Source organism: Gopherus flavomarginatus, chromosome 1, assembly GCF_025201925.1.
Source record: "Gopherus flavomarginatus isolate rGopFla2 chromosome 1, rGopFla2.mat.asm, whole genome shotgun sequence".
In the NCBI taxonomy this organism is placed as follows: Eukaryota; Metazoa; Chordata; order Testudines; family Testudinidae; genus Gopherus; species Gopherus flavomarginatus.
Genome location: NC_066617.1, coordinates 88,012,602 through 88,026,117, shown reverse-complemented (window position 1 = coordinate 88,026,117; position 13,516 = coordinate 88,012,602). Strand labels below are relative to the sequence as shown.

The 13,516-nt window shown below is 42.9% G+C and overlaps 1 protein-coding gene across 5 annotated transcripts in view; it reads left to right on the top strand.

Annotated features, from left to right (window-relative positions):
• The window catches only part of NR2C1 (nuclear receptor subfamily 2 group C member 1), a 91,273-nt gene that overhangs the window by 40,591 nt on the left and 37,166 nt on the right, over positions 1 to 13,516 (top strand). For 4 of the 5 annotated variants that reach the window (XM_050935440.1, XM_050935449.1, XM_050935430.1 and 1 more), the window contains 3 exons: positions 2,864 to 3,094; positions 9,517 to 9,598; positions 13,324 to 13,503. In XM_050935440.1, the coding sequence (XP_050791397.1) occupies positions 2,864 to 3,094; positions 9,517 to 9,598; positions 13,324 to 13,503 (493 nt within the window). The remainder of the gene's footprint in view (positions 1 to 2,863; positions 3,095 to 9,516; positions 9,599 to 13,323; positions 13,504 to 13,516) is intronic. The other variant, XM_050935445.1, reaches the window with a different exon arrangement.

The window sequence follows — 13,516 nt, the reverse complement described above, 5'->3', positions numbered from 1 at the left end:
CTCCAAAGAGAAAATATTGTTAAAAAGCAGCTTGAGGCTATAAAAAGCAGCCAAGAGAAATTTAGGCTGGAATACCAGAGAGATGTGTAAATGAAACATTACATGAGAAAACATATATTTTAAACATAAAACAATGAAGTATTTCCATATTTAATTAAATGAATACAAAGGCGATGTTCAGTCTCAAATTAAGAAATATGTTGTTATTAAACTCTGACAAATTTAAAGTAGAGGACTACTGTGTTAAGGTTTTATTCTGGTTATTAGCTGTTCAGGTCATGATACTGCATATTGTTCTGCTAGGATGGACCCCTGTTCCCAAGCAAAGCCTCATTGACTTCACTGGAGTTCTATGCAGTTGCAAGGATCCCACTTGGAATAAGCTGTGGGAATGGCACTTTTCATTATTAAAACTGTCCTTTTGTGTAATGCATTTTTCATTTGCCAAATGTTTAGGGAGTAGGGTTTGCAGAGGGGAGCTTTTGTCTAGACTTAAGTGTTCTTGTGTAGACATTAAGGTAACATATGGTAGAAATCTGTTAAAGTACTGATCATGCAGTGAGATCTGCCTGGACAGATCCCTGCACCCATGGGGAGCCCTATTCAAGAATTGGGGCCATATTCACAATAACAAATAATTTGTGAGTTAGCAAGTTGGTAACAAAAATAGAGGGGAAAAAAGCAAACATGCATCATAAAATGGACTTCTGTTCATTTATTTTGTCAGCTGTAATTCTTTATGATGATACTTTATAGCAGTGGTTCTCAAACTAGGGCTGCCACTTGTTCAGGGAAAGCCCCTGGCAGGCCGGGCTGGTTTGTTTACCTGCTGCGTCCACAGGTTCGCCTGATTGCAGCTCCAACTGGCCGCGTGGTTCACTGCTCCAGGCCAATGGGGGCTGCAGGAAGGGCAGCCAGCATGTCCCTCGGCCCATGCCGCTTCCTGCAGCCCCCCGATTGGCCTGGAGTGGCGAATCGTGGCCGGTGGGAGCTGCGATTGGCCAAACCTGCGGATGCGACCGATAAACTGGCCTGGCCCACCAGGGGCTTTCCCTGAACTAGCGGTGGCCCTAGTTTGAGAACCACTGCTTAATAAGATACTAATAAAGGTACTTAGTAATGTAAATTGCCGACCACACCTTTGGGCACTCCAGAAATAATACTGTAGTATATTTTATAACAATAATAAAATTCTAGCAATAACAAGGCAGCTTTTGTAAATACTAAGTTGTTTATTACTGTGTGAGAATTAAGAAGCATTGCAGATTTAAATAACAAAATTAAAACTTCCTCATTACCCACCACACCCCTAGCCCCTAAACACACATGCACCTTTTAAAAGTATGGAAATAAACTATAAAACTAAGGTCAGTAAATATTAAAATACACTCAGTCTCTTAAATAAACATGATACACATATTTGAAAAACAGTGTTAGTCCTGCGCAGATTTATAAATGTGTTTTGAACTTAATGGGTCGTTGAATTACCTTTTTCAGTGGTATTTTACTGTATCTAAAGTTTAAAGGTTTACAGTCAAGCTGTATTTAGCTAGATGTGTCTATGCAGGGATGGCTCCAGGCACTAGCGCAGCAAGCGCATGCCTGGGGCGGCAAGCCACGGGAAGCGGCTTGCCGGTTGCTGTGAGGGCGGCAGACAGGCAACTGTAGGCGGCATGCCTGCAGGAGGTCTGCTGGTCCTGCGGCTTCGGCGGTAATTCGACAGCAGGGACGCCAATGGCACGGCACCGGCGGACCTCCCACAGGCCTGCTGCTGAATCCGCGTGACCAGCGGACCACCTGCAGGCGCGCCACCAAAAGCTGCCTGACTGCCATGCTTGGGGCAGCAAAATACATAGAGCCACCCCTGTGCTGTGTGTATGCATAGCTTTCATGTACAAGGCTATAGATCAGGGAGCGCTTTTCTACTCCTGTGCACTCTGCTTAATATTACGTGGCACCAGTGGATGTCCCCCAGCGTCATATAGCATTCTGAAGAGTGAAAAATGGGGACATAGAAAAGTGTAAAATTTCTATTTTTATATATATATAAAATGAAGAAAGTGTATTACCAAGTTTGTCAGAAGATGACAAACAGTACAGTTTAGTGAAGGGCAAGTCAGTGAGGCTGTACTTTATTTAAAAATAGGAAAGAAGTGCCGTAATGATGCTGTTGATCTGTTCTTGATTGTCAAATGAAGAATGAAGCAAAAGAAGTTGTTGTTGTTTGTCAAACAAAGCAAAAAAGGTGACAAAGAGAAGGGTTAGTGTTCAGTTCTCCTGCTCCAGTTTGATTTTTCTGTTTGTGGGTGTAAAAGTGTTAAACTAAGATATAGTAAATTGAGATAAGATTGTTCCTTGCCCTTATTATTCTAAATTAATGAAGCCAACTCTGAAGCGTACAACGTGTTATTAAGTGATGAAGTTAACTTATTAAGGACCTACACCTGTGAGGTGCTGAGTGTCTCTTTGTGATATGCTGTATTCTCAACTCCCATTGAATTAAGTGGGAGTGGAGGGAGCTCAGCACTTCCCCGGACTGATTGACCCTTTAACATTTATATCTATATTTTGAACACTTCATTATTCATAGCTGTTAGGATCTAAGGTTTTTGTTGGCCGTCTGTAAAAATATGAGCCACTTGCAAAATTGGAATGTGTATTCAGGTTCAGAGTTCAAACACTGCTACAGTTGGGGGTTTTTTAGATTCAGGGTTTTTGCTTGAATTTAACTCATTAAGAAGCCCAGTCCTGCAACCGCAAAAGTCAAAGGCAAAACTCTCATTGACTATGGTGGTGCAAGATGGGGTGCTAAAAAAACATGAACTTGAAAGACCATAACAATTTGAGATAAATGTATTGTCAGATTGTCACAGACCAGCAGACGGGCCAGAAGATTCAGATTGTTACTGCACTTGATCAGAGCACAGCAGGAAAGCAGTTCATCTTAACAAATCATGATGGCTCTACCCCAAGCAAGGTGATCCTTGCCAGACAAGATTCCACTCCAGGAAAGGTTTTCCTAACAACTCCAGATGCTGCAGGTGTCAACCAACTGTTTTTTGCATCCCCTGATTTATCTGCACAACACATCCAGGTAGAGAATCCACTTTATTTCATATTATTAATTCAGATGGGATAGGACAGGGGTTCTCAAACTGGGGGTCGGGACCCCTCAGGGGGTCACAAGGTTATTACATGGGGGAGGGTCATGAGCTGTCAGCCTCCACCCCAAACCCCACTTTATATTCAGCATTTATAATAGTGCTAAATATAATTAAAAGTGTTCTTAATTTATAAAGGGGTCACACTCAGAGGCTTGCTGTGTGAAAGGGGTCACCAGTACAAAAGTTTGAGAACTATTGGAATAGGAAGAGATGTTTTTCTTTCCAAATATTTTCTGTACTGGTTCTATATTTTTAGTCTTTTTGCTTTTTACAGTTCCCTGATAGCAAGACTTGGAGTTGTTGTTTAGAAACAGTGAAGAAAATGATTTGTTCCTTGAAAGTTATTTTTAAATTTGTATTTCATGAGTCAGGATATAAAAAAAATATAAATGTGTAGTTTTATTTTTACTTTTCAAGCCAGAACCTTCTTGTCTCAGCTCCTGGGATAGCCTTTTTGTATTTCTGCCTCATTGACTCTCCATCTGTTTTAAAATATGATTTGAATACCATTTTCTCCCTTGCCTTTACTTCTTAATATTTCATTCCCCTTGCTTTCATTTTATTTGCCATTGTAATTGTTATTTAACTAAGTAAACAATTGTTAACTTAGATCTGGTCTACATTACGAGTTTATGTTGAATTTAGCAGCGTTAAATCAAATTAACCCTGCACCTGTCCACACAACAAAGCCATTTTTGTCAACATAAAGGGCTCTTAAAATCAATTTCTGTACTCCTCCCCGACGAGGGGAGTAGCGCTGAAATCAACATTGCCATTTGGAATTAGGGTTAGTGTGGCCGCAATTCGAGGGTATTGGCCTCCAGGAGCTATCCCACAGTGCACCATTGTGACCATTCTGGACAGCAATCTGAACTCAGATGCACTGGCCATGTAGACAGGAAAAGCCCCACAAACTTTTGAATTTTATTTCTGTTTGCCCAGCGTGGAGTGCTGATCAGCACAGGTGACCATGCAGTCCCAGAATCAAAAAAGAGCTCCAGCGTGGACCGTATAGGAGATACTGAATCTGATCTCTGTATGGGGAGGTGAATCTGTTCTATCAGAACTCCATTCCAAAAGACGAAATGCCAAAACATATTTGAAAAAATCTCCAAGGCCATGATGAGGAGCTGAGACAAGTGTACTAAAAAGCCAAAGAATCAAATGGACGCTCACGGAGGACTGTAGCTATCCCACAGTTCCCGCACTCTCTGAAAACCATTTGAATTCTGGGCTGAGCTCCCAGTGCCTGAAGGGTCAAAAACATTGTTGTGAGTGGTTCAGGTGTATGTTGTCAGTCCTCCTCCCCCTCCGTGAAAGCAAAGGGAAAAAAATCGTTTCTTAACTTTTTTCAATGTCACTGTATGTCTACTGGATGCTGCTGGCAGATGTGGTGCTGCAGCACTACACAGCAGCATCCCCTTGCCTTGCCTTGCCTTGCAGACGGCAGACAGTACAGTATGACTGGTATCCGTCATCGTCGTCCTGTGGGTGCTCCTGGCTGGCCTCGATGAGGTCGGTCGAGGGCACCTCGGCAAAATTGGGAATGACTCCAGGTCATTCTCTTCTTTAAGTTTTGTCTAATGGAGATTCAGTCCTGCCTGGAATATCATGGCAGCTGGAGGCTTCTGCCTCAGGCTGCTCTCTCAGTCAGCAGCACCGCGCAGTCACGCCTACCTTAGCCTACCTCTTGCTCCCAGGGCTCACAATCAGATACTTAGACCTCTACATTTTGCTGCAAATAAAAAAAATTAAGCTGCCATTTGGAACTGTTCCCCAACATACATATCTGGGACATTTTGTATTTTACCAGTGTCAACCAAAGGCCCACACACAAATGGAGATTCAGTCCTGCCTGTGCTTCTATCCTAGTGCTTATCACAGATTCCCATTCTCAGCTATAGGCTGAGCAAGTGCAGAATGGCGGTTCACTCTACTTTGCTGTAAGCCAACCACCCTCCCTTCCCCTCTTTGATCTCTGCTTGCAGAGGCAATAAAGTCAGTGTTTCAAATTCATGCATTCTTTATTACTTCATCACACAAATGGGGGGATAACTGCCACGTATCCCAGGAGGGGTGGGGAAGCAGGGAAGCAACGGGTGGGGTTGTTGCAGGGGCACCCCCTTGAATGGCATGCAGCTCATTGTTTCCGCGGGATGTCTAGGGCTCTGACCCAGAGTGCCCATTTGCCTCTCTGGTTCTTTAGTAGGCTTGCCTGATATTCTAGGCAGGACTGACTCTCCATTAGACAAAACTTAAAGAAGAGAATGACCTGGGGAGTCATTCCCATTTTTGTCCAGGCACCCCCGACCGACCTCACTGAGGCCGGCCAGGAGCACCCGTGACAGCAGCAGACAATACAGTGTGACTGATAATCATCTTTGCTAACTTGCAAAGGCAAGGGGATGCTGCTGTGTAGCTTTGCAGTACCACGTCTGTCAGCAGCATCCAGTAGACATCCGGGCTCCATGGTTGCCATGCTATGGCGTCTGCCCGGGCAATCCAGGGAAAAGGGTGCGAAATGATTGTCTGCCGTTGCTTTCACGGAGGGAGAATTGACCAACGACATTTACCCATAACCACCTGTGACAAATTTTTGGCCCCATCATGCATTGGGATCTCAACCCAGAATTCCAATGAGCAGGGGAGACTGCTGGAATTATGGGATAACTATGGGATAGCTACCCACAGTGCAATGCTCCGGAAATCGACACTAGCCTCAGTACATGGATGCACACCGCCGAATTAATGTGCTTAGTGTGGCCGCGTGCACTCGACTTTATACAATCTGTTTCCAAAAATCGATTTCTGTAAAATCAGAATAATCCTGTAGTGTAGACATACCCTTAGACAACATGTAGAAAAAGGAGGTGGGAAGGGCAGGAGAGAGCATCAATGAGATTAAGTGGTGAACTTCAGCGTGTTTTGTAGTGTCATTTTTTTTTTAAAGTAAAGCCCAACAAGGGTAAGTGTCAGTTAGATAAGGTTTAAAGTGCTTCCAGCACAAAACAATTTGAGAAGGGATTTCAGTGGCATAGCTACAGTGGTGTCAATGGTGTATAGTCACAGCCAGACCCATGAGGTTATGGGGGCTCAACCAGACAAATGACGCTCCCACACTTGAGCTGATTCACAGGTTTGCAATACCACTCGCTCAAATTTGGCTACACCAACCCTCCATGTGATGGAAGGGCAGCAAGACCAAATCTGTTTGGCATTGCAGTGTAGCACATGGGGATGTAGCGCCACTCAGGTTTGGTCTGGCTGCCCCCCTTCATGACAGAGGGGTGGCCAGGCCACATTTGAGTGGTGCTGTGACCCTGTGTACCAGGTTGTAATGCCACTCATTGCCCAAATTTGGCCTGTGCCATGTGAATGCAGGGTGGGCAACGGGAGCCAGCAGAGCTAATGGGTGGCTAGGATCCGGAGTAGCCTGGGATGGGAACAGACCACAGAGCTGGGGGTGGTGAGTGGCCAGGAAGGTCACAGGAGTGAGGGGCGGGGGAGTGGGTTGCTTGGGGGGGGCTTTGGGTGAGTGGGGAGTGTTAGGGAACTGCAGGGGGAAGAGTTGTGGGTGAGTGGGGAATGTTGGTGGTAGTAGGTTGAGTTGTGTGAGGCAAAAGGGTAAGTTGGGGGCTGTGATGTTGAGGGTAAGCAAAATTCCGATTTTAGAATCTGGAAGGGGGCCCCAACCTATTCTTGCACCAGGGCTTTGCTTTGTTACACCACCGTGGGACTGAAAGGATAAGAAGGTGGAGGAATGTCAAACTGGGTTAGGGAGCATGGTCTAGTTGTATGAGTAGTATGGAAAGAGGACATAAAGATGGGATCTAGTTGTGTAGCTTTTACAGACCAAAAGAATTAGGGAGGCAGTGGAAAGAATATTTTACAATTTTTGTGCTTTCACAAACTAAGCATATAAGGCCTATGGAGTATATACATTTCTCTGTCATTTTCTTTTAGGGCTTGTCTACATGGTACATTAGTGCATACCAACTGGAGTGTAAATTCTAGTTGGCATCTGTGTGTCACACACTAACTGGACCGTGTGGACCCTGCTGGCACACATTAGAAGTTCCCTAGTGTATGCTGATGTAGTCCTGTTCCAAACAATACTGCATCAGTGCACGCTATGGAACTTTTAGTGCATACCAGTAGGGTCCACGTAGGCCAATTACTGTGTGACAAGTGGTACACAGTATAATTTATATCCCAGCTGGTGCGTACTAATGCATCATATAGAAAAGCTGTTAGTGAAATGTGCAGTAACTACCATTTTAATGGGAAGCTAGCTTTTAATTTTCCATTCACTGGACACGGGACTTCCATTTACTTCTATAAAAAGAACAGGAGTACTTGTGGCACCTTAGAGACCAACAAAATTTGTTAGTTTCTAAGGTGCCACAAGTACTCCTGTTCTGTTTACGGATACAGACTAACACGGCTGCTACTCTGAAACCATTTAATTCTAGATACTCATGTTCTCTCATATCTTCTCTAACTGCTCCTCCCATTTGCAGTTTTGCATGTTCTTTTATTTTACACCTTCATTTGAAACAGGCTTCCATTTCCTGTGCGCGCACACACTGTTCCTCTTTCAAATCCTTCCTTTAAATCTACATTTTTTGGAACACCTTTCTTGATTAATTGTTTCATCAATAGTGGCTCTGCATCTTCTTAAATGGCAACTCTTGTTCTGAGTGTCATGTTTGTCCAAGGTAAATTTTGAGCTCTTTGGAGCAGGGACTTTCCCTCCTCTTGGGCCAAATTCTGGAGTCCTTGCGTAAGCAAAACTCTTTATGACATAAATGCAAGTTTTGTCTGCGGAAGGACTTACTTGTGTGTTATGTATAATTCTGTGCACAATTATAGCACTAAATAATAATTGCAGCTGAGGTGAAATGAGAAGTTAATAAACTAGTGATGTTTTGTCATTGAGCCAATTTTTTCTTTAAGAATATTAATGTTAAATTAAAAGAAACTTCAGTGATGTATAATAGCAGTAAAAGATTAGAGGTAATATCTTAGATGCTGTTGCCAAATAAACATTTACTTATGGGGGTGTGACAGAGAGAATTTTCAAAAAACTTTTCAGACATTTATGTAACATTTTCATTATTTCTCTTCATAGAATAAGACGGGGTAGGCAACCTATGGCACGTGTGCCGACGGCTGCACGCAAGCTGATTTTCAGTGGCACTCACACTGCCTGGGTCCTGACTACCAGTCCAGGGGGCCTGCATTTTAATTTAATTTTAAATGAAGTTTCTTAAACATTTTAAAAACATTATTTACTTTATAATATATTACTAAACTATTGTATGTAGACTTATAGAAAAATCTTCTAAAAACATTAAAATGTATTACTGGCATGCGAAACCTTAAATCAGAGTGAATACATGAAGACTCGGCACCCCACTTCTGAAAGGTTGCTGACCCCTGGAATAGGACTATCGCCATTCTCAGTAGAGCTTTTCTTAATTATATTTATCTTCAGAGCCCCTGTTTTGATTATGCGAAGCAGGACTGAAAGAATCAACATCCTTATCAGGAAATGGGAAGTTTCAAAAGTACTTCTAATTTCCAGTGCTTTTAATGGGAATATCAGTTCTTTCATTCCTGCTTTGCATTGTGAGATTGTTAAAATGATGTTTGCTAGTTATGCAATCATATTGTCCTTTTTAATTGCAAGCAGTGCTTTATTATTATTTATAACTTCTACAGTATCTCAGTGTGCAAGGTTTTTTAAAGAACTAGAAAGCTATGATTCCTACCCTGAAGTGTTATTGCTATGAGTCTAATTTTAGACATGACATGTGAATAAGGGTAACAAACATCAGATGGGATTGGGGCGAAGCAAGGCAAGTTTTAGTAATAACATCACAGTTACTCAGTTTAGAGGCATTTGTACCTTTTGATAATGAGTAATTCAATTAAATATATTGTGTTTTCAAAATATATTTATCATTGGTTCACTCTTCTGAGCACAGTGAAAGAAATGAATGCTAAGGAAAGATTTGAATGCCTGGATGACCAAAAGGCTTGATAAATGTAGTTTTGAAAATATAAGTGCTTTCTGCAAAAATCTTCTCTGGATAAGATTTATTTTAATACTTTTAAAAGATTTTGATAGTTAAATTTAGGACCCATCCTGAATAGGGATCTGCATTGGTGCAGCAGACACCAACATGCAGTCCACTGCGAGGGCCATAAATGGTAATTGAGGGGACTTGGTGATTCACAGGATTGGGCCCTTAATTTAGAGAGAGGCATTTTAAGGATGAGATTAGCTTTTATTTTCCATATTTTTAAGGTAGAGAGAAAAGTGAAATAATTTTGTACTTTCTTCCAGATTTTAACAGACAACACTTCCACTGAACAGACCCTAAATAAAGTATTTGATCTCTGTGTCGTATGTGGAGACAAAGCATCAGGTAAATTCTTCAGCAGGACCACTTTTTAAAAGCAGTTTCAAGTTATTCTTCAGAAACAAGTTTTCACTTTTTTTCACAGATTAGTTACTTTTTAATAAAAAGTGGATACCTAATGTAGCTCGACTGTGTATAGATGGGATTTATTAATTTTAGCTTTAATAATTTGAATTTGATTAAACGGTCCGGTTAAAGCAATTTTCATATGTAGTTTAAGCCTGTCCAGGTCAGTATTATATTATACAACTACAGACGCTGACCAATCAAATTACTTGATTGGCTGCAAATGCATTCTTAATTGACTGGCCATTCTGGCATTTTTGTAAAAGAAATGTTGTACAATGGACTTGTTCATTGTTACTTTTAAGTGATTTTTTTTCTTATCATTATTATTTTAAACTTAAAATATCTGTGAAAAACCATGCTAGTTGTTTATAATACAAAACAGACATAATCAGGGAAGACTGTAGAAATGTATTGTAGAGTGCTCTTATGAGTTGTTTGTGCTAAGCCGTTTGAGTCATCATTTTTTAAATTGCCCAAACACTGAGGACACTTTATAATTCCACTAAGGTGTGCGGGGGGGGGATGCGCACGCGCATGCGTGCACATGTATATGTTATCAAAATGGAATGTTTTGGTAAAAGAGGAAAAGCCAAAAAAATGCCCTTTGCAACAGTTACAGGAGTGAACAGATGGAAGTGGGTAATGAAAGTAGGGAACCAAATGCCAAGAGAGCTGTGCTGCCTATCCCAACCTTGTGCCAGCTCTGTCTCTCCTCCCTATCCATGCCTCCTTCTGAGTCTCTGGTATGTGTTACGCCATGCAGCATGTTTTCCAGGGTCTGTCAGAGTTGGATTGCACTCAGGAAAGCCTCTAAAGGCTCACTAAAGGGAGAAGCTTCCTCTTTAGTAGAGATGCAAGCCCTGATTCTCAAGTATGGTTTGGCTGCAAATTTCCCCCTCTCTCTGTGCACCCTGGAAGGGGACATGGAAAGGGAAGACTTTGAGCCTAACTGCTGTGAGAATTGGCTAGAATTAGCTCCATTAGGGAAGCTGTTTCTCCATCTGGCAGTCTGTCTGATTTGTCAGAGGAGGGGAGGCTGAAGGAGGATTGATAAGGACGGCAGGGGTCATAGAGACAGCTAGAGTGAAGAGGCTGATCAGGGCCTTAGCTTGGGAACCAGGGAAAGAGCGACAAGGCAGAATGTCTAGAGACTCAGGCCATGTCTACATCTAAAATTTTGCAGCGCTGGTTGTTACAGCTGTATTAGTACAGCTGTATAGGGCCAGCGCTGCAGAGTGGCCACACTTACAGCAACCAGCGCTGCAAGTGGTGTTAGATGTGGCCACACTGCAGCGCTGTTGGGCGGCTTCAAGGGGTTTCGGGGAACGCGAGAGCAAACCGGGAAAGGAGACCAGCTTCGCCGCGGTTTGCTCTCGCGTTCCGCGAACCACCCTGCAAACCGCAGGGAAGGAGACCTGCTTGCTCGGGTTCGGGGAACGCGAGAGCAAACCGGGGAAGGAGACCAGCTTCGCCGCGGTTTGCTCTCGCGTTCCGCGAACCACCGTGCAAACCGCAGGGAAGGAGACCTGCTTGTTCGGGGAACGCGAGAGCAAACCGCGGCGAAGCTGGTCTCCTTTCCCGGTTTGCTCTCGCGTTCCCCGAACCGCCGAGCAAGCAGGTCTCCTTCCCTGCGGTTTGCAGGGTGGTTCGCGGAACGCGAGAGCAAACCGCGGCGAAGCTGGTCTCCTTTCCCGGTTTGCTCTTGCGTTCCCGGAACCACCCAGCAAACCGCAGGGAAGGAGACCTGCTTGCTCGGGGTTCGGGGAACGCGAGAGCAAACCGCGGCGACGATGGTCTCCTTTCCCGGTTTGCTCTCGCGTTCCGCGAACCACCCTGCAAACCGCAGGGAAGGAGACCTGCTTGCTCGGGGGTTCGGCGAACGCGAGAGCAAACCGGGGAAGGAGACCAGCTTCGCCGCGGTTTGCTCTCGCGTTCCCCGAACAAGCAGGTCTCCTTCCCTGCGGTTTGCAGGGTGGTTCGCGGAACGCGAGAGCAAACCGCGGCGAAGCTGGTCTCCTTCCCCGGTTTGCTCTCGCCTTCCCGGAACCACCCAGCAAACCTCAGGGAAGGAGACCTGCTTGCTCGGGGTTCGCGGAACGCGAGAGCAAGCCGGGGAAGGAGACCAGCTTGATTACCGAGCTTCCTCAGGTATGCTGGGATACCTGCTTATTCCACGGAGGTCAAGAAAAGCGCTGGTAAGTGACTATACTTGATTACCAGCGCTGGATCACCAGCGCTGGATCCTCTACACCCGAGACAAAATGGGAGTACGGCCAGCGCTGCAAACAGGGAGTTGCAGCGCTGGTGGTGCCCTGCAGATGTGTACACCTCCTAAGTTGCAGCGCTGTAACTCCCTCACCAGCGCTGCAACTTTCTGATGTAGACAAGATCTCAGACAGACTGCATCAAATAATGGAAGTACTCTGCAAAAGAACAAAACTATCACCCTCCAAAGTGAAAATAAAACTGTTATGGTAAACCATTTTACTTATAAGTATTTATTTTTAAAACGACCTTATTTGTAGTGTGAAACTGTATGAAATTTCGTGTGTGTGTGACATTTGAGATGGTTATGTTAGAGGGATCCGAAAGTAAGTTAGAATCTCTGGAACTCTCTTCCAGACATCTGAATGGAAGTCTCTAAAGAGTGAGTAAAGTACCTATAAAATTAAAGTTTATCCTCTTTGAATTAGTCCACATTTGAAATTGATTTTGGTGAATTGTCCTTCTTAATTAGAGGGGCAGCCATGATACTTTCATAATATGTATTTTTGAACATTTGTGTGTGGCCTTGCTTTTTAGATTTTAGTTCTGGATTATAAAATTAACAGTATGTGTAGTAGCTGTGTCTAAATGACCAAGAGTGCCTTAATCTGTAAATGCAGTATTCTTGTAGCCATACACAGGTTTTTATTTTTTCAGCTAAGCAGGTTTTAAATAATGATTTTAAAAGAAAAATAAAATCTGGATTGTAGGGACAGAATAGCACAATGAGAAAAACTGTGGAAACATTGAATTTTTTATTGATTTAACACCTTTTTGTTTACTTGCATCACTGAATACTTTCATTATAAAAGAGAATTATGGATTTATCTTTACCCCAATTTAAAAAAACAAAAATCGATAGTTTTGAAATGGTAACAGATAGTGTCATCAAGTGAATAAATTTATACTGTTTCCTCTTTACATGTACAGTCTTTATGTCATCTTTAAATCATGCAGTTATGCTGCTAAAATGTATGATAGACAATATAAGAACTTGATTAGAGGGTCACTGAGAAAAATTACTAAAGTATGTATAATTCAGGTAACTAAGGTAGCTCATCCTAATGCTCTTGGGGAGGGGGGAAGCCAATTTTCGGGCCTGTCTGCTATTGCTAGCAACAGAGACGCTGGAGTCAAGGAGTTAATAAACTATTGGAAAATGGTCATCTTGCGTGAGTGGTTTAAACCAGAGATTTGGTTAGTTTGCTTGTCTGTGTGATTCTCTAGCCACTTGATAGTAGCTTCATATCTGTAACTCATTTAAAAAAGTACATTCATGCCTTGTCTATGTAAAGTTATACTCTTTGACTTGTCTAAATATAATTTCTTTTTAAAAGAGGGAAAATGTTATTAACATTGTAAAATTAATGTCCTGATTTATGCTGTTCTTCAACTAGGACGTCACTATGGAGCAGTAACATGTGAGGGATGCAAGGGATTCTTTAAAAGAAGCATACGAAAGAATTTAGTTTATTCATGCCGAGGAGCAAAAGACTGTGTTATTAACAAACATCATCGAAATCGATGTCAGTACTGTAGGCTGCAGAGATGCATCGCATTTGGAATGAAACAGGACTGTAAGTATAAGTA